General features: G+C 39.7%; 4 protein-coding genes across 4 annotated transcripts; 3 read left to right on the top strand and 1 right to left on the bottom strand.

The window, feature by feature from the left end:
- Positions 1 to 504: 504 nt before the first annotated feature.
- Positions 505 to 974, top strand: GCK72_004035 (uncharacterized protein; the record flags this gene model as incomplete). The annotated part of the gene is made up of 3 exons (XM_053724416.1): positions 505 to 641; positions 693 to 755; positions 881 to 974. The coding sequence occupies 3 exons, from the start codon at positions 505 to 507 to the stop codon at positions 972 to 974; spliced, it is 294 nt and encodes a 97-aa protein (XP_053588610.1).
- An 833-nt stretch (positions 975 to 1807) lies between these two features.
- GCK72_004036 (uncharacterized protein) lies at positions 1808 to 12056 on the top strand (the record flags this gene model as incomplete). The annotated part of the gene is made up of 21 exons (XM_053724417.1): positions 1808 to 1885; positions 1928 to 2033; positions 2301 to 2453; positions 2498 to 2631; positions 2680 to 2752; positions 2800 to 2896; positions 3028 to 3268; positions 3751 to 3882; positions 3933 to 4019; positions 4066 to 4229; positions 4279 to 4405; positions 4453 to 4534; positions 5260 to 5370; positions 5538 to 5751; positions 7891 to 8120; positions 9041 to 9221; positions 9270 to 9380; positions 10251 to 10619; positions 11559 to 11666; positions 11715 to 11897; positions 11942 to 12056. The coding sequence occupies 21 exons, from the start codon at positions 1808 to 1810 to the stop codon at positions 12054 to 12056; spliced, it is 3096 nt and encodes a 1031-aa protein (XP_053588611.1).
- Positions 12057 to 12437: 381 nt separating this feature from the next.
- GCK72_004037 (uncharacterized protein) lies at positions 12438 to 16219 on the top strand (the record flags this gene model as incomplete). The annotated part of the gene is made up of 7 exons (XM_053724418.1): positions 12438 to 12514; positions 12573 to 12674; positions 13527 to 13716; positions 13770 to 13816; positions 14986 to 15122; positions 15809 to 15976; positions 16020 to 16219. The coding sequence occupies 7 exons, from the start codon at positions 12438 to 12440 to the stop codon at positions 16217 to 16219; spliced, it is 921 nt and encodes a 306-aa protein (XP_053588612.1).
- Positions 16220 to 21054: 4835 nt separating this feature from the next.
- Positions 21055 to 21531, bottom strand: GCK72_004038 (uncharacterized protein; the record flags this gene model as incomplete). The annotated part of the gene is made up of 1 exon (XM_003098390.2): positions 21055 to 21531. The coding sequence occupies one exon, from the start codon at positions 21529 to 21531 to the stop codon at positions 21055 to 21057; it is 477 nt and encodes a 158-aa protein (XP_003098438.2).
- Positions 21532 to 22758: the final 1227 nt, after the last annotated feature.

Raw genomic sequence — 22758 nt, forward strand, 5'->3', positions numbered from 1 at the left:
TCTACAACATCAGGTATTTGACTTAATGTTTGCGACCTTTTCGTTTTAGGCTCCGCCCCCTTGAGACTTTACGAGACCCGAGATTTGGAGCCTAAGTCCAAAGCTTCCAGGGTTTTTGTTTTGTGAGCGGAATCTAATATTTCTGTGAAAATTTTCAAAATCTCAGTTTGTGGGTTACTGTACACGCCTTGCATCCGTAATCTCTCTAAAACCTAAAGCTCCTCGAGCCCCCGCCCCTTTGCTCTTTATTGCCTCAAATTTATATTCTTTGTGTAGATCAAGTCTAAACCTCCATTTTAGTAGTTGACCACTTTTTTGTACGAGCGGTCCCTAGGGAGATACGGTAGGATGAAGCTCGGCACTTTAAATTTCGCGCGCCTTGTATGTGCTAACTTCGCTCTACCGTATCTCCCAAAGGACCGCCCGTGCAAAAAAGTTGTCAACTACAAAAATGAAGTGCTAGGCTTGATCTACAACATTGCCCCAATAACTTTCCAGGTAACAATGCGTTTCTCCCAATTCTTGGCGCTCTTCTTCATGTTGACCGTGTTCTCCATCACCACGGCTCAACCCTACCAAGGCTACCGTACCTACCGTAGTCCCCTCCGTGACGGAACATTCGATCACGCCTCAATGTTCAGGTAGTCTATGGAGCAAAAGAACGCGCTTCAGAATTTCCCCATCATTTTCAGATTCACGTCAGACGGCTCAGCCGCGAGTGGTCAGAAGCTTCCAAGGTTTGGACAAGGTTTCAGGTAGTTAGTACCGACACTTTCCTATATTACCCATTTCTTTAGCGTTTTTTGGTTTTATGGGGTGGTGGGCGTGTCTCAAATCTCAAAAGAAATGAAAAACCCGTAATAATTCTGAAAAATTGCAGAGACTACCCGTACGCCCAGGTCCAATACGGCGCCTCGTCGCCGATGTATGTTTTTGACGGTCGTCTGTACAATCTGGCGTCAGCACGCTCTTAGACAAGCCGCCTCCGAATCGAAATGATACATTAATTATCGATTTTCTTTTTCCTGAATAACAGACCCAAAAGTTGATAAACGAACAAACAAACGTGCGAGATAATAAATTATTTTGTTGTTAACAGTTTTTTTTGTTGCGGTTTTCAGATTTTTCAGGTTAAGAAGTGCCAGTGAGCTAGCAGGACTCAACGAGACCTGAAACTTGAATCCTGAGACTCTTAGCCTCAGACTTTAAGCCTAAGCTTTAAGGCATAAGACAATAAGCCTATACCTTTAACCCGAGACTTGGAGCCTAAGACTTGGAGCCTTAGCTTTGAGGTAGGTTAACTTTGACCGCCCGTATCTCGTGAAATTGAAGTTCTACTGAAAAATGAGCAACTACAAAATTGTAGCCCTTGACTTTGTCTACATTTTACCAAAAAATTATTTAAATCCGTCATTTCCAGATTCCTTAAGGAACACGGAAAGTCTGGAATCTCATTCTGGGTGTTGAGCACTCAGAATCTGTCAACGCTGAGGTCGAGACTTCACAATTTGAACGAGACGTGACGAGACTCGGAGCGAGACCCAACGACAATTTTTGTAAACTACATTCTATGGTCTGTGCTCCTCACACGTGTTCTATGAACCGGGTTCCCCCCCCCCCCCCTCCTGATAAGAAATTTGATAAGAAAAAAGTGACGGAAATTTGCCAAATTTCAGTCTCTCCCTCGTCATGAAGTCACGGTTTCGTACTATTTTCTCATTTATTTTTTTCATTATATTTTGTTTAGGTAGGTCACAAACTTTCCACAAAAAAATTTTGTCCAATAGAGCGCGTTTTCTTCCAGCAAATGCCGATGACTGTACATCGAAATCATTCAAAGATGGTACAGTATGTGTTTGCAGTTTGGATTACTGTGATGAAGTTGGTAGATCAAATTTTTCAGATTTTCAATAGAGCACATTTTCAGATCCCCGCTCTGGACATCACTATGGGTCAGGCGGCGGTTTACACGTCCTCTCACGCTGGAGCGCGAATGCATCGTGATGTGATCTACGCGACGGATGCGGAACCTTGTGAGTTTTTTTTTGGAGCGCACTTGCACCAAAATCTATATGGTTAAAAAGCGGAAGAGTTGAGGATTCAGAATCTATGTTTGAAATTTTTCTAGGACAAAAACTGACAGAGTAATGACGTTTTGAAAGTTTAGTCTGAAATTCGGAAATTTTTAGTGAACAACTAAAACCTCTGTAACTCGGTTAGATTTGGTCCCAGAAAATATCTAAGACCAGATTCAGAATTCTCACGTCTTCAGCTTTCTCATTATACCAAAAAAATTTCAGTCGGCACACTCCACTTAACAATTGACTCCTCGAAAAAGTACCAGACGATTCAAGGATTCGGTTCGACGTTTTCCGGCGCTTCTGGCGCAAATTTGAGAAGTCTTCCCGATAAATTAGCGGACACAGTAATCCGACAGTACTTCTCGGAGTCAGGTGAGGAGTCTCGAGACTTCTCGAGACCAAAACAAAACTTTCAGGCCTAAACCTTCAATTCGGACGTGTTCCCATTGCTAGTACCGATTTTTCCGGCCGCGTTTATAGTTATAACGATGTCAGCGATGACTACATGATGCAAAACTTTAATTTGACGAAAGAAGACTTTCAGTGGAAGGTAAAGTAAGCTGTAGATCAAAAAAGTTTGAAAATTTGATCTACACAGATCCCCTACATCCAAGCCGCCAAGAAATACAATCAAAACTTGAAATTGTTCGGAGCGCCGTGGAGCGCGCCAGGTGAGGCTCTAAAGGGGCGTGGCCTATTTCAAAAAATTTTATTTTAGGATGGATGAAAACTACAAAAGCCATGTCGGGACCGGGAGCATTGAGCGGGAAAGCGGGGGATAATTACCATAAGGCATACGCGACGTATTTTGTGAGGTAGGTTTGACTTTGACCGCCCGTATCTTGTAAAATTGAGGTTCTACTGAAAAATGATCAACTACAAAAATGTAGCCCTTGACTTTTTCTATATTTTACATAAAAAATTGACTAAAATTGGTTTATTCCAGATTCCTTGAGGAGTACGCAAAGTCTGGAATCTCGTTCTGGGCGTTGAGCACTCAGAATCAGCCTACACTGGGGTCGGATAAGAAGAATAAGATTCAGTCGACACTCTTCACCGCCGAGACTCAACGAGACTTTATCAAGAGTGATTTGGGACCGGCGTTGATGAAGTCCAACGTGGGAAAAGATGTGAAATTGCTTATTTTGGACGATAATCGCGGAAATTTACCGAAATGGGCGGATACGGTGAGTTGGGAGGGGCGAAATCAGGCGAGACTTGTAGCGAGACTCTACGAGACTTCACGAAACCCTGGACCCTAGACCCTAGACCCTAGACCCTAGACCCTAGACCCTAGACCCTAGACCCTAGACCCTAGACCCTAGACCCTAGACCCTAGACCCTAGACCCTAGACCCTAGACCCCTAGACCCTAGACCCTAGACCCTAGACCCTAGACCCTAGACCCTAGACCCTAGACCCTAGACCCTAGACCCTAGACCCTAGACCCTAGACCCTAGACCCTAGACCCTAGACCCTAGACCCTAGACCCTAGACCCCTAGACCCTAGACCCTAGACCCTAGACCCTAGACCCTAGACCCTAGACCCTAGACCCTAGACCCTAGACCCTAGACCCTAGACCCTAGACCCTAGACCCTAGACCCTAGACCCTAGACCCTAGACCCTAGAGACCCCAAAACGAGACCCAACGAGACTCCCACTATTTCAGGTGCTAAACGACCGTGACGCCGCCCCATTCGTCTCCGGAATCGGTGTCCATTCGTACCAAGACTCGGAAACCGACAAGCATCTCGACGAGACCCACAAAAATCATCCCAACTTTTTCATTTTGGGCACCGAGGTATGTGAAGAGCAATTTTTTCCTAAATATGTAGATCAAATAAAGTTTAGGCAAGCGAAGGGGGCGGAGCCAAGGATGTTTCAGTGGATTACGGTAGCTGGGATCGTGCGGAGGATACCGTTTCGGATATTTTGGATGTAGGTCGAAATTTATCGATTTTTTTCTAACTTTTTGTATATTTAGGACCTAAACAACTGGGTTGTCGGTTGGACAGAACGGAATCTTATCCTAGACGCCCAAGGTGGACCATCTTGGGTGTCTGACTTCGCCGATGCACCAATTATTGCGTTCCCCGCATTGGCGCAATTCTACAAGCAACCAATGTTTTATGCTATTGCACATTTTAGGTGAGCTAATGCGCTCCATTGACAATTTGTCATTAGAGCGCACTTGCAGCCACTTCATTAAACCGGGCGCCGTGAGAATCGACCATTCTCTGAATGTGATCGAGTTGGAAGTGGAATCGTCGGCTTTTTTGAATCCAGATGGCTCCAAAGTCATTGTGATGGTTAATAAGGGATCGGTAAGTTTATGAAGATCATCATGTAGATCAAAATTTTAAATTTGCAGCTCGTGGCCACAGAGCATACTGTAGTTGTGCAGGACACTGCGGACAACAGGAATCACTATCAATTCAAGCTTCCGCACAGAAGTATTACCACTTTGTACATTCAGACATCGAATTTTTAATTTTTTCTGGGAAAATAAAAAATAAATTTTTAAAAGGACGAAATATCAATATTTTCGTGGAAAAATATTTTCAATTTTATTTTTTCTTTCCTTTTTTCCGAAAAATTCACTCCAGAAGCCGTCAATTCATCGTCAACGTCTTCCTTCCTTGCTGAAAATGCAAACGCGCTCCACGGCTACGCACGAGAGAGTGAGAGACGCAGAGAGTCGTGCATTATTTAATTTTTTTGATAAAAATTGCATTTTTTTCGAGTTAAAAATTGGTTTTTCGCAGGGAAAAAGGGGTTTTTATTGTTTTTAAGTGAAACATTTTAATTTAGAATAAAATTTCCTTGTTTTGCATATAGAAAATCTTTTTTTAAATGAATTTTGAATATTTTTGCAATAATAAAGGAATTTTTTAATTTTTTAATTGTATGAAATAATATAAATCATGATAAACCGAAGTTTTATAAAGCCAAAAAACTTCTGAAAAACCGAAAAATCGCGAAAAAAATTTTAATTTTTTTTTTCAATTTTTTGCGACAAAAATTAAATATTCGGGTTTCTTTCTAAAACCTGAAAAATCAAATAAACCATTAATATATTCAATTCCGTCGCAAAAAATCCAATTTTTTGAAACTAAACTCTTATGAAAAAATCGCGAAAAAATTTTTTTTTTTAATTTCTGAATTTAAAATTTTTCAGACAATTTCCTTATGGATACCCCGTTAAAACCATTTGCTCTTCTAGGAAAACCGACAAATCACATTGATGACGTGGAAATCGACGAGGAGTCAGAAGAAGTGGATTCAGAGGGTTGGTGTGCTGGAAAATCTGAAAATAAAAGCCTAAACCTGGAAAAATCGATAATTGACTCAAAAAAATTGAGAAGAAACACTTGAACACACCTTAAACACACAAAAAAGCAATTTTTGAAAAAAATTTCGAAAAAAAAATTTTTTTTCAACATTTCTTTTTTATAGCTCCAGAATCCTCCCAAAAACGAGTCCGCCGCCAATTCTCCGCATCGGAACGTCTTCATGTATTCCAATACATTCTAAGTGAATGTAAAAGTCGGGTACCCGGAAGAGAGGGACGAATCGCTAAATTTAAAGTGCAGACGAATAGTTCAAAAGTTTGGGAGAAATTTAAACAGTTGTATGGATATGAAAGGGATGTCGCAGTGTATAGGCTACAGTGAGTTTGCTGGGGGAAAAAATCGGAAAAATGACATTTTCAAGACAAAAAATGGAACTTTTATCAGAAAAAAACTGATGAAAATCGTAAAAATTCAAAAACAATTTTTTTTCGAAATTTCATATATTTTCATGATGCAAGGTCTCCCACATTGCGAAAAAGAACTGCAAGAAACGCGAAGAGAGAAATTGGCGAAAACCGATGAAAATCGTAAAAATTCGATTTTTATGAAAACCACGGCAGTGCGAGGCATAAGGTCCGCAACGAACAGATTTGAATGTTTTCCGAGCCGCGTTGCGTGCGCGTCGCGGTTTATACTGAAAGATACGACAAATAAACGTTAAATTTGAACGATTGGCACCAGGGATGTGCGGAAATAAAATTTTCGGAAATCGGAAATTCCGGAAACTCGGTTTTTCAAATTTCTCATGGTCAAATTCAATAAATATGCATTAAAAACTGAAAATTTTGTTAATTTTTGCAGCAAATTTTTTTTTTTAATTATCATCACACGGTCTCCCACACTGCGAAAAAGAACTGCAGAAGCCGATTTGTTCCACGTTTTAATTCTATTCTTTTAGTTTTTGCACTGAAATTTCAGTATTTTTTTGGGTTTTCAGACGTCGGAATGGATGAAAAAAGGGTCCCATCCATCAGAATTGTAGAAAATGAAATTCTCTATCTTATGAGCCAAAAAAACGCGAATTTTGGTCAGAAATTGACTTTTTTGATACAGAAAAACTGATTTTCACAAATATGAGATTTTCAGCCTTTTCAGCTAATATCAAAAAAGTCAATTTCTGACCAAAATTCACGTTTTTTGGCTCATAAGATAGAGAATTTCATTTTCTACAATTCTGATGGATGGGACCCTTTTTTTCATCCATTGCGCCGTCTAAAAACCCAAAAAATTGTGAATTTTCAGTGCAAAAACTGAAAGAATTGAATTAAAACGTGAAAAAATCGGCGTCTTGCAGTTCTTTTTCGCAGTGTGGGAGACCGTGTGATGATAAAAGAAATTGCTGCAAAAATTTACAAAAATTTTCAGTTTTTACTGTATTTTTACAGATTTTGACCATGAAAAATTTGAAAAACCGAGTTTCCGAAATTTCCGAAAATTTTATTTCCGCACATCCCTGGTGCCAATCCACTGCACCCTATCACTCCAAAATCTACTTTTAATGCGTCAGCTCGACAGGAAACGCGTCAGAAGTCTACTGTGCGCATAACGCGATAAAATTGTTTTGAAAATGTTTTCAGTGGAAAAAACCAATTTTTTGAAGATTGAAAATAATTTTAGGGGAAATTTCGAAATTTTATTGCTATAAAACACCTCATCTTCACTGAATTCGGTAGAAAACGGCTGATTTAGTAATTTTTGTATACTGTAGGAAAACTTTCTTGCTATGCGCCTTTAAAGCTACAGTAAGAACTTGCACTGCTAAAGCGCCAGCAATGCCTTGGGTCATTTGGATGCGTAAGGACCTGTGCAATCCTTCAAATTTAACGTTTATTTGTCGTATGTTTCAATATAAACCGCGACGCGCACGCAACGCGACTCGAAAAACATTTAATTCTATTCGTTGCGGACCTTTCGCTTCGCACTGCCGTGGTTTTGATAAAAATAGAATTTTTACGATTTTCATCGATTTTCGCCAATTTTTCTCTTCACGTTTCTTGCAGTTCTTTTTCGCAGTGTGGGAGACCGAGCATCATGAAAATATATGAAATTTCGAAAAAAAAAGTTTTTTCCGGAAAATTTTCTCGGAAATCGGCAATTTCCAACGGAAAACAGTTCTGAAAAAGTCGGAAATTTCGGAATTTCCGATTTCCGTTCAGCACATCCTTGGTTGGATCTTACAACTGCGCCCCACCGCAAACGAGAGAGTATCGGAAAGAGAGACGCAGAGTTTTTTTTCTCGCGTCGACATAGATTTTCACAGTTTTTGACCTATTTCCGCTATTTTTCGTAATAATTTTCCGAAAAAATTATGGTAAATAGCGAAAATAGACTCTCTCGTTTGCGGTGGGGCGCAGTTGTAATACATATGCTTGGCTAACAGAAATTGCATTTTTTGCCTCGAATATTTTATTTTTTTTTTTAAATTGATTTTCCGATTTTTTCCCATTATTTTCCAGCTACAACTTCAATTCGCCCCGCCTTCACACGGTGATCGGTCTGTCTCCAGATGAGCGTGTCGATTTGTACTATGCAATGGATATTCCGGTGACATGTGAAAAGGAGAGAACGATGATAATTGAGAAATATGGGTGTACACTGAATTCCGATAATATAGTGACTGGAAGCACGAAATGTGAACATTGGGATCTTGTCCATTCGGATAGTGAAGACGATAAGGACGGCGATGGTACGTGCGGGGAAGCCACGCCCACTTTTTGCCATAAGGGCGCACGTTCTAGCCGAGACGCCGTGTACTCCACGTGGACAACGTGGAGTTTGATTTTTGAATTTTTAGTCATTTTTTGCAAAAAATGCCTAATTTTTCGGTGACTTTTCCAACAAATGTCGTGTAATCCTTGTGGACAAGTCGCGTTCCTAGAAAAATTGTTATTTTATGCAAAAAATCTGGAAACGTCTTGTCCACGCGGAGTTCACGGCAGCTTTTTTGCATCTTCCCGCCAAAAATGCTTTTTTTCTATCGAAATGACATTTTTTGCTGTTTTTCTTGAAAAAATAAGAAAACAATTATATAATTATTACTATAATCGAAGATTCTCAAAAGAGTTTCGTATACCTGGATAGCTGAAGACGTGAAGATTCTGAATCCAGTTTCAGAATTTGGAAATTGTCGAAATGAAGCGAGATATAAGGTTTTCGGTGAAAAATATCATATTTTCACCGCCAAAACCCTTATATCTCGCTTCATTTTGACAATTTCCGAATTCTGAAACTGGATTCAGAATCTTCACGTCATCAGCTATCCAGGTATACGAAACTCTTTTGAGAAACTTCGATTATAGTAATAATTATATAATTGTTTTCTTATTTTTTCATGAAAAACAGCAAAAAATGTCATTTCGATTGAAAAAAAAGCATTTTTGGCGGGAAGATGCAAGCGCGCTCCATTGATAACAGGTTCCGTAAGAGGCGCCATGAACTCCGCGTGGACAAGACGTTTCGAGATTTTTTGCATAAAATTTTATAAAATAACAATTTTTCTTGAAACGCGACTTGTTCACCAGGGTTACACGACATTTGTTGGAAAAATCAAAAAATGTCGGAAAAAATCAATTTTCGTGCTGAAACCCGACTCCGCCCCTTTTTCAGAAGGCCGAGAAACGACGCGATACGTGGAATATCAGGATGGTGTCATGTGGCAATTTCTGCTGGATCGCGCTATGTCGACAACGGATATCATTAGTTATGGATTGCCGGTGTGGAAAGAGTTTCGAGAGATTTATAACTCACCGATTATTAGGAAAAAGTCTTACGTGTGTTATGCGGATAGGTACGGTGGTGTAGATTTACGCGCGTAAATCGACTTTTTTTTCTCCAGATGTCGTCGGATCCTTCTCCCAAATCTCCACATAATGCCATTCGATATTGAGACTAAAGCAGCATTATATCAGTCGCTGGATTACCCGGTTCCACCTGAATTCAAAGAAATGTAGGCTCCGTTTTTTCAATGGAGCGCGCTTCCTTGAAAAAACAATTTTCAGCAGATTTTTTTTTGCTGAAAATTCGGTTTTCTGTCATAAAGAGCCAATTTTTTGCAATGTTTTGGTTTAAAATGAGAGAAATCGGTCTAGTTTCATCTAAAACTAAAGAATCTAGAAGAAAATTATATGACTGGAACGCGGAAGGCGTGAGGATTCTGAATCCGGTTTCCGAATTTGAAAAATGACAAAATGAACGGAGATATAAGGGTTTCGGTGGTGAAAACATGATATTTTGGACCAAAAACCTTATATCTCGCTTCATTTCGACAATTTCCAAATTCTGAAACTGGATTCAGAATTTTCACGTCTCCAGCTTACCTGACATACGAATTACTTCCAGAATCTTCGGTTTTAGCGAAAACTATACAAAATGTTCTTATCTTTCCACGAAAAACAGCAAAAAATGCCATTTCGATAGAACTAATAACATTTTTGACGTTAACTTGAAATCGCGCTCCGTTGATAACAGATTACGTAAGATGCGCCGTGAACTCCGCGTGGACAAGACATTACGAGCTTTTTTGAATAAAATAACAATTTTTCTCGGAACGCGACTTGTCCACAAGGATTACACGACATTTGTTGGAAAAGTCACCGAAAAATTCGGCTTTTTTTGCAAAAAAATGACTGAAAAATTCATAAAACCAAATTCCACCAGAAAATTGCTGAAAATGCGCGTTTTTGATGATAGAAAACTGGATTTGCAGCTAAAAAAAAACTTGGTGAACATTGTGTTTTCAAGGAGATCGAGACGATTAGAAGCAATCGCGCTCCCTTGACAATGTGGGAGGGAAAAAAGCGTAGAAATATGTTTTCAGCCTAATCACCGAAACTGGTGTAGAAATTCTCTCGAACAACTTCATCGCCGAATACCCGGCTCGCCCCGCCCACCTGGTACTCCAGTCCCGCCCATTCGACGACTCGCCGATCGGAATCACGTCGACAACGAAATTCTCGACACTGCGAGCGCCGGAAGAACATCGTTCGCGGCTATGGATTGTCGATCAAAAAGGGTGGTCGGACAAGGAGAATCAATCGATTTGGGAGTATATTCTGAAGAAGGCGACTGAAACGAAGAATGGCGTCATGCGGCCGATTGAGGTGCCGAAGTATGGATCGGCACGGTTTTGGTGGAAATTCACGGAGGCGGTGAAGACGAACAGATCGTGTCATGCGTTGGCTCAGCAGTTAGTATTAGCTTGGCACAGTTCTTACAACTGCGCTCTACCGAAATGCCCTTGAAAACTGTCTTCATCTCTGAGTCACTCAATTTCGCCCACAATTTTCTTTGGTTTCGGTGGAGCGCGGTTGTAAGAAGTGTGCCGTGTAATGATGATACTGTGTTCGGTAGGGAAACAGCTCGTGACCTAGAAACCTAAACAGAAAAAAAGTTCGGTCATGATTTTATTACACACTGGATAATGCAATGAACCTCTAGAAAACGTGCTCTGCGGCTAACCGGGATGGGCGCGAAGCGGTTTTCAGCCGCGACGCAACGGGCAGCATTGGGCACTATAAGAAATCCGCTTTTTTCCACTGAAAACATAATAGAAAAGGTACGAAAAATTGGTTTTAAACGACTAAAAATGAAGAAAATTTAGCTTTTTCGAAGAATCACGAGCTTCGCGGCTCATCACTTGAAGGGAGCCGCAACGCGCACGCAACGCATCTCTTTCGGTGTGGATTTACGAGATTGAATTCGAGGTTCATCGCCATTACCCCGTGATTACACTGACCATTTTTTATGACCACTTTTATCATATAATAGGAATTTGCATATTTTTCTACACATTCTGAAACAAATTATCAGAATACAGGCAAACTTAAATTGACAACTGAATGATGTTTCCGATGGGAAATTTATTTTTGAAATAAATCCGAATTTCACAATTTTTGATAAAAATCAGAAAAAAAAACCCCGAAACCCAATTAAGCACTGTAAAAACTACCAGAATGTTACATAATTTCAGAAATGCTAAAAATGGTCAGTGTAACCGTGGCCGAACTTTTTCTCTATCGGTTTCTAGGCCACGAAAAGTTGTTTTCTGTTTTGGTCAGGAATGACCTTTTTTTTAGACATTTTCAAAAATATTTCCAAATTAAATAAGTAGTTTTTATGTTTCCAGTTTCAAACTTCTTCGCACCCAAATTCTGTCATCTGGTCTCGACTTGGAAAGCAACATCAATTTATATTATATAATTACCCAACCAGTTGATAGGATTGCTCTGGAGAGGTGAGAATGAATCATGCAAAGTTTCAGCCAAAAATGTCGCGTTTCCAGATTCAAATCGATTTCGATTTTGGTGTTGGATGCGCAGCGACTCATCCGATACGCAGTAGGAAAGACGTTTCTGATTGGACCACTCGCCGGAGAGAGTTTTGAGAATTTCAACACAGACAACTACTCGTTTCATTATGATCCGACGGTTTTGAAAAATATTTTGGGATTGGAAGGGGATGAGAAGTGGGTGGAGTCTAAAAAAAGAAAATTATTGATTTTTTGTCCAGGCCCGACTACTCGAAAGTCCCTCAACAACTACAGACATATATGCTTGAATTCGAAAGAAAACAACACTTTGCTTATCTCAATTTGAGTAATAGTCTCAAATTTTCGAATCTGTGAGTAAGCGCGCTCCATTGTTAATCGAAGGAAATTATAATTCTTGCCGACACGAGCCGGCACGTAACTCGCGTCAAACTTAACATTATGAGCTGAAAAATATACCAAAATGTAGATCTCAACGAGTTCTATGTCCGTGACCTAGTACGGGCCGGATGGTTATTAGTTAGTATGTCGCGGGCCGGGAAAAAGTGCCAAAAACGCGAAAATGGCCAAAAAAGCCTTTCTAGCCCAGCCCTCGATACATTAACGAATAGCCATCCGGCCCGTAGTGGGTCACGGACATAGAACTCGCCGAGATCTACATTTTGGTATATTTTTGAGCTCATAATATTGAATTTGACGCGAGTTACGCGCCGGCCCGCGTCCGCCCGGTTTGCAAGTATGGAAATTATTTTCAGCGATGGTCCCTTCTATCGAGGAGCATCGAAACGAAAGAGTATGACGCCGGAAGATTTGTGGTGAGTTTCGAAACAGGATGATTTTAAAACAAGCGGTTCTAAACCGTCCCATTTATAGCGACCAACCACGTGGGAAAGAGATGAAGGTGGAGATAGTGAAAGATGAGATGCCATCGATGGAGAAGGAAGTTGTCAAATTGGAACCCGTTGAGCAGGAGAGGTAAAAAATCGAAAATAATCAAATTTTACAGTACCGCTCAAACGGTTATCATCTTTGGTCGTTTTCCTCGTAAATCTACACAAAGCCCTTGTAAACTTACATTTGAAAAATGAACTCGTAAATCTACACAAAAAGTAAATCCACACAGAGTTTGGAGAACTAAAAATCGTCGTAAATCTGCATATGAACATCCCGTAAATTCACATAGAACCCCTCGTAAATCAACATCTAAAATATAGCGAATTTACATTAGGAGAATCCTCGTGAATCTACAAATGATTTTTAATAAAAACCACACAATAACCGTAAATCTACAACACGTAAACCGACACCTCGTAAATTTACACTTAAGGATAAATCCTTTTTTTTCGTTCACTATAGAAAAGCGCTTATAGTGAACAGAACTTTCTATAGTGAATAGAACTTCTTGATTTACAAAGTTCTTAAGTGTAAATTTACGAGGTATCGGGTTACGAGGTGTAGATTTACGGTATTGTGTGGTTTTTACTAAACATCATGTGTAGATTCACGAGGATTCTCCTAATGTAAATTCGCAATATTTTAGATGTTGATTTACGAGGGGTTCTATGTGAATTTACGGGGTGCTCAGGTGTAGATTTACGACGATTTTTGGTTCTCCAAACTCTGTGTGGTTTTACGAAGCTTTTTGTGTTGATATACATGATTATTTTTCAAGTGCAAGTTTACAAGGCATCAGGTTTGAATTTCTGGTCTATAAAGTACAGTACTCTTAGTCGTAAATCTAGACATAAAGTCTCGTAAATCTACCATAATTTTCGGGTCAAAATCTTCACACAATTTCCTATTAAAAATGTTAAATTTGTCTTTCAGTGACCGGCCGCCGCATCTATTCCCGATGATCTCAAATAATGGTGTGAATCCACAAGAAATACCGTATCTTCCCCTGGAATCAGCATTTGAAGAACTCGAAAAACGGATCCGAATTTTCACGGAGAAACTTCAAGAAGGGTGTCGAATGATGAAGGAATCCCAGAGAATTGCCTATGTCAACGAGTTGGAGGTAAGCCGAAATATTCTGAAGACGTCACAGGACTTTGAATCCGTTTTTTTCAGAATTCGAAAATGTGGGCTCCAATTGTTGAAAATCTATGGAATTATGGGTTTGTTTCTTTTTAAATAAACTTTTGAGTTTTTGTGAAAACGCATCTTTTTCAAAATATACTTATTTTTGAGACGTAGGTTTCCTCAAAGGGAAAATTTTTTCCAATATGGAAACGTAACCGTTTCCGGGCAGTTTTTTAGCTTTCGCTTGACCGTTGGCGTTGAGAGTGTATTAAGGCAACCAGATGTTGCGAGTATTTTCTATTTCCCGGGTTTTTAGAACGTCCGTATCTTTTCTCATCGTCCATCTTCCGTCGCCCGCCCGTAATCCAAGGGTACATCGCGGTCATAGGTACATTGAATCTTTGGGTACATAGAGTACCTATGATCATGGGGTACATCAAGTCAGAATTTTCATAAAATTTGAAAAGGCTCAGTGTTTTCATCAAATTTTGAAAAAACGCTTTACAGACGGATTATCATCTCTGAAAAAAAAACAGTCAGTTTTCCTTTAGAAGCTTTTCTGAAAAATTGATGAAAACTCTAAACTTCTGAAATTTTATGGAAATTCTGACTTGATGTAACCTCATGGATGTCCCCATTATCATAGTTTCTCGATGAACCCTAAGATTCACTGTACACTCTGTATCCTTTTTCGATGTACCCTTGGATTACGGGCGGGCGACGGAAGATGAACGATGAGCGCGGAGACACGGATTTCGACGGGAAAAAAATACGAATGTTCTAAAAACCGGGGAAATAAAAAATACTCGCAACATCTGGTTGCCTTAACACAACCTCACCGCCACCGGCAAGAGAAAGCTAAAAAAAAACTGCCCGGAAACGGTTACGTTTCCATATTGGAAAAGATGTTGCCTTTGAGGAAACCTATAATTTCCTCTAATTTTTAGAGTTGTTTTTACAGTATATAACAGATTACGTGCTTTTTATCTCAGAAAGAAGTATATTTTTAAAAATATGTCTTTTCTCAATCCCTTTTATGGTGCGTCCAAAGTTGCTACAAAACAGCAAAAACGACAAATCTGCGGTGTCCAAAGTTGATTTATAGATTTGCAGGTTTTCAGTTATGCGTTATTGCTCATCCTTAATTTTTCAACTGCGAAACCTGCAAAACCTACAAACCTACAAATCAACTTTGGACGCCGCAGATTTGTCGTTGTAGCAACTTTGGGCACACCATTATAACTCCAATTCCATCGGTTTCCAGTTATCAAGAAAATGCTCACTACCATCAGCATCATTACCCATCAGCTCATCATACCGAACGCTTTCAAACTCTTTCCTGTCCATCGGATGTTCCCATTGACACTTCCTACTGCAACAATATGTCACCAACCTATCAAGGTAATATATTTCAGATGTCTTCTCGAAAAATGAAGTCACGCGACCCTTGCAGACAGAAATTAATTTTATACAAAATGAACCATAGTTGTCAAGGCCCGGCCCGAAGGCCCGGGCAAATTGGCGCGAAAGTCAAATTTTCAAATTTTTTGAATTTTTTCGCGAAAAAGTCAAATTTTCGACTATCAGTCAGAATTAGAAGAAATTCTGAAAAATAGTCAAAAATGGTCACATTTCCGATGAAAAATTGAAAAAATTTCGAAAAAAAAATTGGAAAAAAAAGGGTCATTTTTTGAAGCCGGGCCTTGAAAATTTTCTACCGGCCCGGCCCGGGCCTTGACAACTATGAAATAAACCGGTTCCTTAACTACTGCACCACTGAGTCACCAACTATGTATTCTATCGAAGCACAATCTTGTCTACAACTAGAATTCTCCGCCACTTTCCATTAATCCGCTTGCTATTGGTGTGACGGTTCTCTCCGACTCCCCATCAGTGTTGTTGGGAATTCCGACTTCCGACTTCCGGGCATTTTTTCACTTCCGACTTCCGGATAAGAAATTTTACTTCCGACTTCCTGATAAGAAAAATCACTTCTAACTTCCGACTTCCGGATAAGAAAAGTTTCACTTCCCAACATCTCTGCTCCCCATCTTCACAACTTCAATCTTGACTTCTTTATGTTTCAGATCTCGGACATGATCTCAGCCCTCAATTCTGGTGTGCTGAAGTGGATTGTGCCTATGAGAGATGTGCCACGAGAGTTATTCCTCGCGGACAATCTATCTATTTCAGACATGATGAGGGTATTCATGAAGCAAGTCCAGTCAATGATAATCTCAAGAACAATGACTGGGGTAAGGATCATCGAGTGAGATTCAACTGAATTCAATTTTTCAGAAGTCAAGAAGGCCTTCCGTAAAGAGCAGAGTAAAGTGGCTTCTGCCCGTTACCGTGTGAAAAAGAAGGCAAAACGGCAGGAGCTTTTGGATCAATTAGAGGCTGAAGAGAAGCGAAATGCTCGTCTCAAACGAAAGTTTGCTCAATTGGAAAAGGATGTTGCCGAAGCGAGATTCCATCTGAAACTTTCCCATAAATAGATCAAATTCTATAATTTACCATTCCCCTTTGTATTTGTACATCACATCTTCAATTTCTTTTTCGTGGAGGAGACCGATTTAATTATCGATTTTTTTCCTTTCAAATTGTTGGCATGAATTTTACATTGTTTTAGAGAATTTAGGACATTAGGCTTGCAAGTGCGCTCTATTGAGAAGCGCACGCGACGCGACCGCACCGCGTTTGTTTCTATTTAATTGATTTCTTTAGCTTTTTTGTTCAATTTTTTGCACTTTTTTTAATTTAAAAGTATTTGGTTGATTTAAAAATAATTTATTTCAATGTAAAGAAACGGAACAAAACAATTACAAATGGGATTTTTCTCAGAAGTCATTGGAAATGCAATGTTCTTATTGAGAGCTTCAATTATTTTGATAGTCGTGAATTGCGCATTCCGACGAGTATCGAACTTGTTCTGGAACTGGAAATTGATCCAGTGTTCTTTGGTGACAGCTAAGTCGCATTTGATCTCTTGATCGTTCTCACATCTGAAAATTTGAGATGAAATTTATGTTTTCATCGAAAAAACTCACTATCTGTACAAGTCGCAACGACTTTTTGGGTTCACTGGACTTGAGCTCTTCACAAGATGGCTCGTTTTTTTTGAAGAATCAATCTAACAATCAATTTCAGCACTTCCATATTCATTTCGTTAACTTCATCCGTCATTGAAAACAAATCCATAGCTCGAGAAGCAATTGAGAGCACATCGATGTCATTTATTGTCTGCTCTATTCCATTAGGCGGTCGGAATCCACCGAGTCTTCATAAGTTCGATATCGGCTTTTCATCTTCACCAGCTCTCCATCGGATGTTTCAATGTTTCCCAAAGATTGACATTTCTGTTGACCGTTCCAAATATTCTGTTGATCTGTTTATTTCTAAAATAAAATAAAGTTAAATAAATAATGAAAATTAGCAAATACCACAACTTACTGGTGAAAACATGTGGATCTTTGACTGGCGGAAACTGAAGCAGATCTCCAAGCATCATAATGTTATATCCTCTAAATGGTTGAGGGAGGACACTGATTTCACGTAGTCGACGATGAATCTTCATCAAAATGACGTTCGGCACCATTAATACTTGATCCATAAGAAAAGTGCAAAAACAAGGGGAAGCTATTAGTATTCAAAAAGAATCAGAGGGAAAAGAGGGAGACCAGCCATACAGTAGGCAGTCTGGAGCGCAGAATGAGATGGGAGATCGTCTATCGCTTACGTCAAATGGAAACACATCTGCGTACTCTGCGTATTGGCTCCTGGGAAGAGCGCGCACCACTTTTGTGGTCATAGGACTAGAGTTTTCCCAGAAGCCAAGATGCAGTGCCTATGACCCTAAAAAGTGGTGCGCGCTCTTTCCAGGAGCCAATACGCAGAGTACGCAGGAGTGTCTCCACTTGACGTAAGCCAGAGTCAATATCCCATCTCATTCTGCTTTCCCGACTGCCTACTGTATGGCTGGTCCCCCCGATTCCCCCTGATTCTTATTGAATCATAATTCCCCTTACTCCTCTTTCCTGTCTGCTACTGATATTCTAATGGATTAAGATGTCCTTCCGCCAGTCCTGCTAGAGTTTGGAGTCTTACGATAACAACCTTGACCGGTCTATATGGATACTGAAGGCTCGTATAAGGAGCTCCGGAATGGTACCAATGATCATACTATTCGATGTTATGACACGAAGAGTATTCTTATTGAAAGTTGACCGGATGAGTGCCGGTGAATTGGCGGATGTTAAGAGGGTAGCAAATCTTTACTCCCATCGAATGGTAAGTTATAAAATCATTTTTGCCCCACAAATCTTGTTTTATTACAGATTGTCAAAGCAGTTCTGCTTACCCAAAAAACTTCAATGTTGCCTTCGACCTCCAACAAAGTGCACTTTATGGTATTGTTTCCTCCATTCCTTTCTCAATGTCAATTCACCCAAAACACTACGAAATAATTCCAGAAACATATACATACGCAATTTCGTTTCAGAACATATTCTCCAACATGAGCTCTACCCAGCCCGATCAAGGCTCAAACGCCGAAATAAGAGAGCGATTCGAGTCGACCATTGAAAATACCAAAAACACAATTTCTACTTTTCTGGAGTCTAATCAGGTAAGAATTCTTGTTGTTTTCGAGGATTTGGTAGCAAAACTTGAAAATTTTACTTTCAAACATTGAGCTACTTTCTTAAAATTTATCATCCTACTCGGTTGCTTGCTAATATACTGAAGACCCGTCGTGCAAAATCTGCGGTGGGATATCCATTATGGAGTACACATGTGTGAAAGGCTAGTATTTTTTGCATGTAGTAGTTCAAATTGTTTCCATTTCAGTGGTTGACGTACCGAAAGAAAATTTATTGTGCGCAAAAGAGTCAAATTGTGTAATTAACACAAAAACCTGTCTAGCATGCCGACTGCAAAAATGCTACAAGATGGGCATGACTAATGGTGAGTTGGTATGATTTTTTTGATATAGACTTAATGTTTTATTTTAGATTATAAAACGTCAAAATCTCATGAATCGTACAATGGATTTTCATCGGCTGAATCAAACACTTGATAAACGACCCGCTTATTTCGAAACGCCGGATCAATACTGTATGGACGTGCGAGCTACTGGTGGAAAACTATGTTCGAAATGTCGTCAGTTTTCATATTGCAAATGTTCCTATCCCACGTGTGTAAATGAGAAAAACAATAGTTGTTACTCAAAATCTTTATTTTATTCAATAAATTATTAATATTTCATGGCACAGGTCCTTACGCACCCAAATGACCCAAGGCATTGCTGACGCTTTAGCAGTGCAAGTTCTTACTGTAGGCTTAAAGGCGCATAGCAAAAACGCTTCCATACCGTATACAAAAATTACTAAATCAGCCGTTTTCTACCGAATTCTGTAAAGTTTAGGTGTTTTATAGCAATAAAATTCCGAAATTTCCCCTAGACTTATTTTCAATCTCCGAAAAATTGGTTTTTTCCACTGAAAACATTTTCAAAACATTTTTATCGCGTTATGCGCACAGTATACTTCTGACGCGTTTCCGGTCGCGCTGACGCCTTAAAAGTAGATTTTGGAGTGATAGGGTGCAGTGCATGGTTTCACATTAGTCGCTCTTCAATTCGTCTATAAATTTGAAATAAAAACAAGAGCAGCTTTTTAAAGCACAAGATTTTCAAAAACTACATAAAGTACTGGAACAAAAGGTATCAACTTTGGCTGTTTTCAGTGGAAAATGACCAACTTTGAGAGTGTATTTCGGTGTCATTTGAATGTCACACCAAGAAAACTTTTAATGGATCATACAGATCAAGGGTAGAACTTTATTTTTGTAGTTTATAACTTTTTTGTACGGACACTCCCTAGAAAGTTACATATCGACAACGCAATTTCTTCCTGAAATCGACCCATTTCAGTGCAAAATAGAGTGATTTTTGAGCTGTCCCCTTAAAATGACCATAACTCTCTAGGGTGTGACCGTATAAAAAAGTTGTCAACTACAAAAATGGAGCTCTACCTTTGATCTATATGATTCATTAAAAATTTTCATGGTGGGATTTTCAGAATTACTATGGCGCACTGTCAAAGTTGGTCATTTTCCACTGAAAACAGCCAAAGTTTATACCGTTTTTCCGGTACTGTAACTCTTGGTCAAGCAAAGTACGTTTTTTGAAACGATGATAATGGTTTTGCTCATAACTACTCCAAACTTGAAACAATCTTTTTCAAGTGCTCAGAAAAATTTGGCTTCAACTTTTACCCAATTTATCATAATTTTTGATTATGAAACAACTGAACTTAACCAAAAGTCTATTTTCGCTATTTTAAGGTTTTTTGGCAAATTATTATGGAAAATAGCGGGAATAGGTCAAAAACGGTGAGAATATTATGAATTCATTTTTTTCCTGTGCAAGAGAAGCTCGCGCTGCACTCTTGCGGCAGTGTTCAGAAATTGAACGCACCGATGAAATCGGGGTGTCCGTGCCCGCCGCGTGAGTGCGGTGCGAACTTCTCTTGCACAGAAATAATGTATTAATAATAATTGTATGCGCGAGCAAAAAACTCTGCGTCTCTTGCCGATACTCTCTTGTTTGCGGTGGGGCGCAGTTGGAAGTCGGGATGGGCACACGCACATGTCCCAAAAATAGCCGCTTATTTATTACATGCGCAAGACCAGAGAACGGAGGACTTGTGAATTACTGGTTTTCATTTGAAATTTTCACCACTTTTACCCCAAATAGTTCTTACTTTGTAAACTTAACTTTCTCATATTTCCACACTTTATACAATTTTCCGGTTTATACAGTTTCATAATGTTCCTTAACTCTCACAAACACTAACGCTGTGAAAGACAATTGACAACCTGTATTTTCATACAAGACATTTCTTCCCAGAGCCTTCTTCTCATTACTACATAAGAAAGATATGGTGCTTGACCTTCTCATCCATAATCTTGATTGTCCTCCGTATTGTTCTCATCGTTAGTATTCAAAAAAGTAGGTCACCAACCATACTATTTTTACAGCCTCTACCCAGTCTCACTTACCGTTAATTTTGAGCCAGTGGCGCACCGCGTCTACCCTTCCGGGAAGAGAGCGCACCACTTTTAGGGTCATTGACATAGAGTTTTCCCATGAAATTTTGATTCAAAATGGATCATTCCAAGTTTGCTGATTGTTTTTGCCATTAAAGAAATGCTAGAAACAGTACAAGGTATTATTATTATTAAGATTTATTGATTGAGGGAATGAGAATAACAATCGAATGACAGAAATAATAAAAAAGACATAAGCAAACAAAATGAATCCTGAGATCATTTATCGGTTGAATTTTCGAATAATCGGTGTTGGTTTGTACTCTGCATACATCTCCATTATTGTAGTCTTCAGTCCGTTGGATCCTGAGAACTCCGGGTCGTACTCCTCCTCCTTCAACTCCAACTTAGCTGCTTTCTTTCCAAACTTCTCGGATTCTTCTTTACGACGGAGCTCCTCGAATTTCCGTTTGAGAATATTGACCTGATACAGGCACTCAACATTTCCTTCGAATCTCTTCAGTCTCTTTTCCGTTTTACATGTCTCGAACACTCTAATAGGGCAGTTCAGTTGGGCGAGTCGGAGAAGAGCATGACTAACAGCATGTCTACAGTTGGAGTGTTTCAGAATCTTCGAATACTTGGCGACTTTCTCAACAGAAGTCTCGACAGGGGTCTTCTGGATAGGGTGGGGACGGGTGGCTGGGATAAGGGTAGCCGAAGAAGAGAGAATAGAGTGGGGGAATGGTCGTGGGGCCATATTGGTAGACGGAATAGAAAATAAGAGAGCAATAAGACAGTAGGGAGTTGGTAAGGCAGAATGAGATGGGAATTGGTCTATGCCTTACGTCAAGTGGTAACATATCTGCGTACTCTGCGTATTGGCTCCTGGGAAGAGCGCGCACCACTTTTAGGGTAATAGGCCTAGAGTTTTCCCAGGAGCCAAGACTCATTGTCATCAAAAGTGGTGCGCGCTCTTCCCAGGATGCAATACGCAAAGGACGCAGATATGTTTCCACTTGACGTAAGCCCTATACGATCTCCAATCTCATTCTACCTCCCAGACTGCCTACTGTATGGCTGGTCTCCCTCTTTTCCCTCTGATTCTTTTTGAATACTAAAATCTCCCTCTTGCCCGTCCCCTTTTCTTATGGATCCCAATGTTTGAAGGTAAGTTCTATAGTATTTGTCATTTGAGTATTCGATTAATTGTGTTATTCCAGGTGTCTGAGTGTTTGGATGCAAAATCAAAACACGCTATAGCTATAAGAAATTCCAATCTCTGGAAGGATATAGAGACGTTCGAGTTAACCGAAAACCAACGAGCAATTACCGATCCTGAATATGCAGCACTAATTTTGGCGATCGGCGACGGGACCAACTACAGGGTTGACTTGGCGGATTGGGTGTTTCCAGATGTGGATGATTCGGAACTCACCAAGTCAGCTGCTATCTTGACGCCGTCGATAACAAGACTGCACTCCGGCACAACCACAATGGATTTTCATCGGCTGAATCAAATACTTGATAAGCGACCCGCTTATTTCGAAGCTTAGTGGCCGGGATGGAAGAAAATGATTGACGCGAACAGTAAAAACTCGGAGTTTGTGGTACTACCTGATGGAACAACAAGTAAACTTCAACCACTGGATTAATCGTTCAACCGGCAGTTCAAGAACTTCATTCGAAAACTGGAAACACTAATTCGATACATCCACCCAAACATAATAATTGCCTGAAGAGAACGACAGCTCCAAATTGTTCAGTTTGTACTGATTGTTCTGCCCTTAAATTGGTTTTAATAATAAACTATTGATTATTGTAAATTCTTTTGTTACCTTACATTGTTAGGCAGTGGGCGGTTCTCTGGACAGTATTGAAATGGAGGGTGGTTTTGAAAACGTCTGAACCCGGAAAAGTCGGAAGTAAAATTTGTAATCCGGAAGTCGGAAGCAAAATTTTGAAAACGGAAGTCGGAAGCCGGAAG

The sequence above is a fragment of the Caenorhabditis remanei genome, chromosome II (genome assembly GCF_010183535.1).
Source record: "Caenorhabditis remanei strain PX506 chromosome II, whole genome shotgun sequence".
Classification (NCBI taxonomy): domain Eukaryota; kingdom Metazoa; phylum Nematoda; class Chromadorea; order Rhabditida; family Rhabditidae; genus Caenorhabditis; species Caenorhabditis remanei.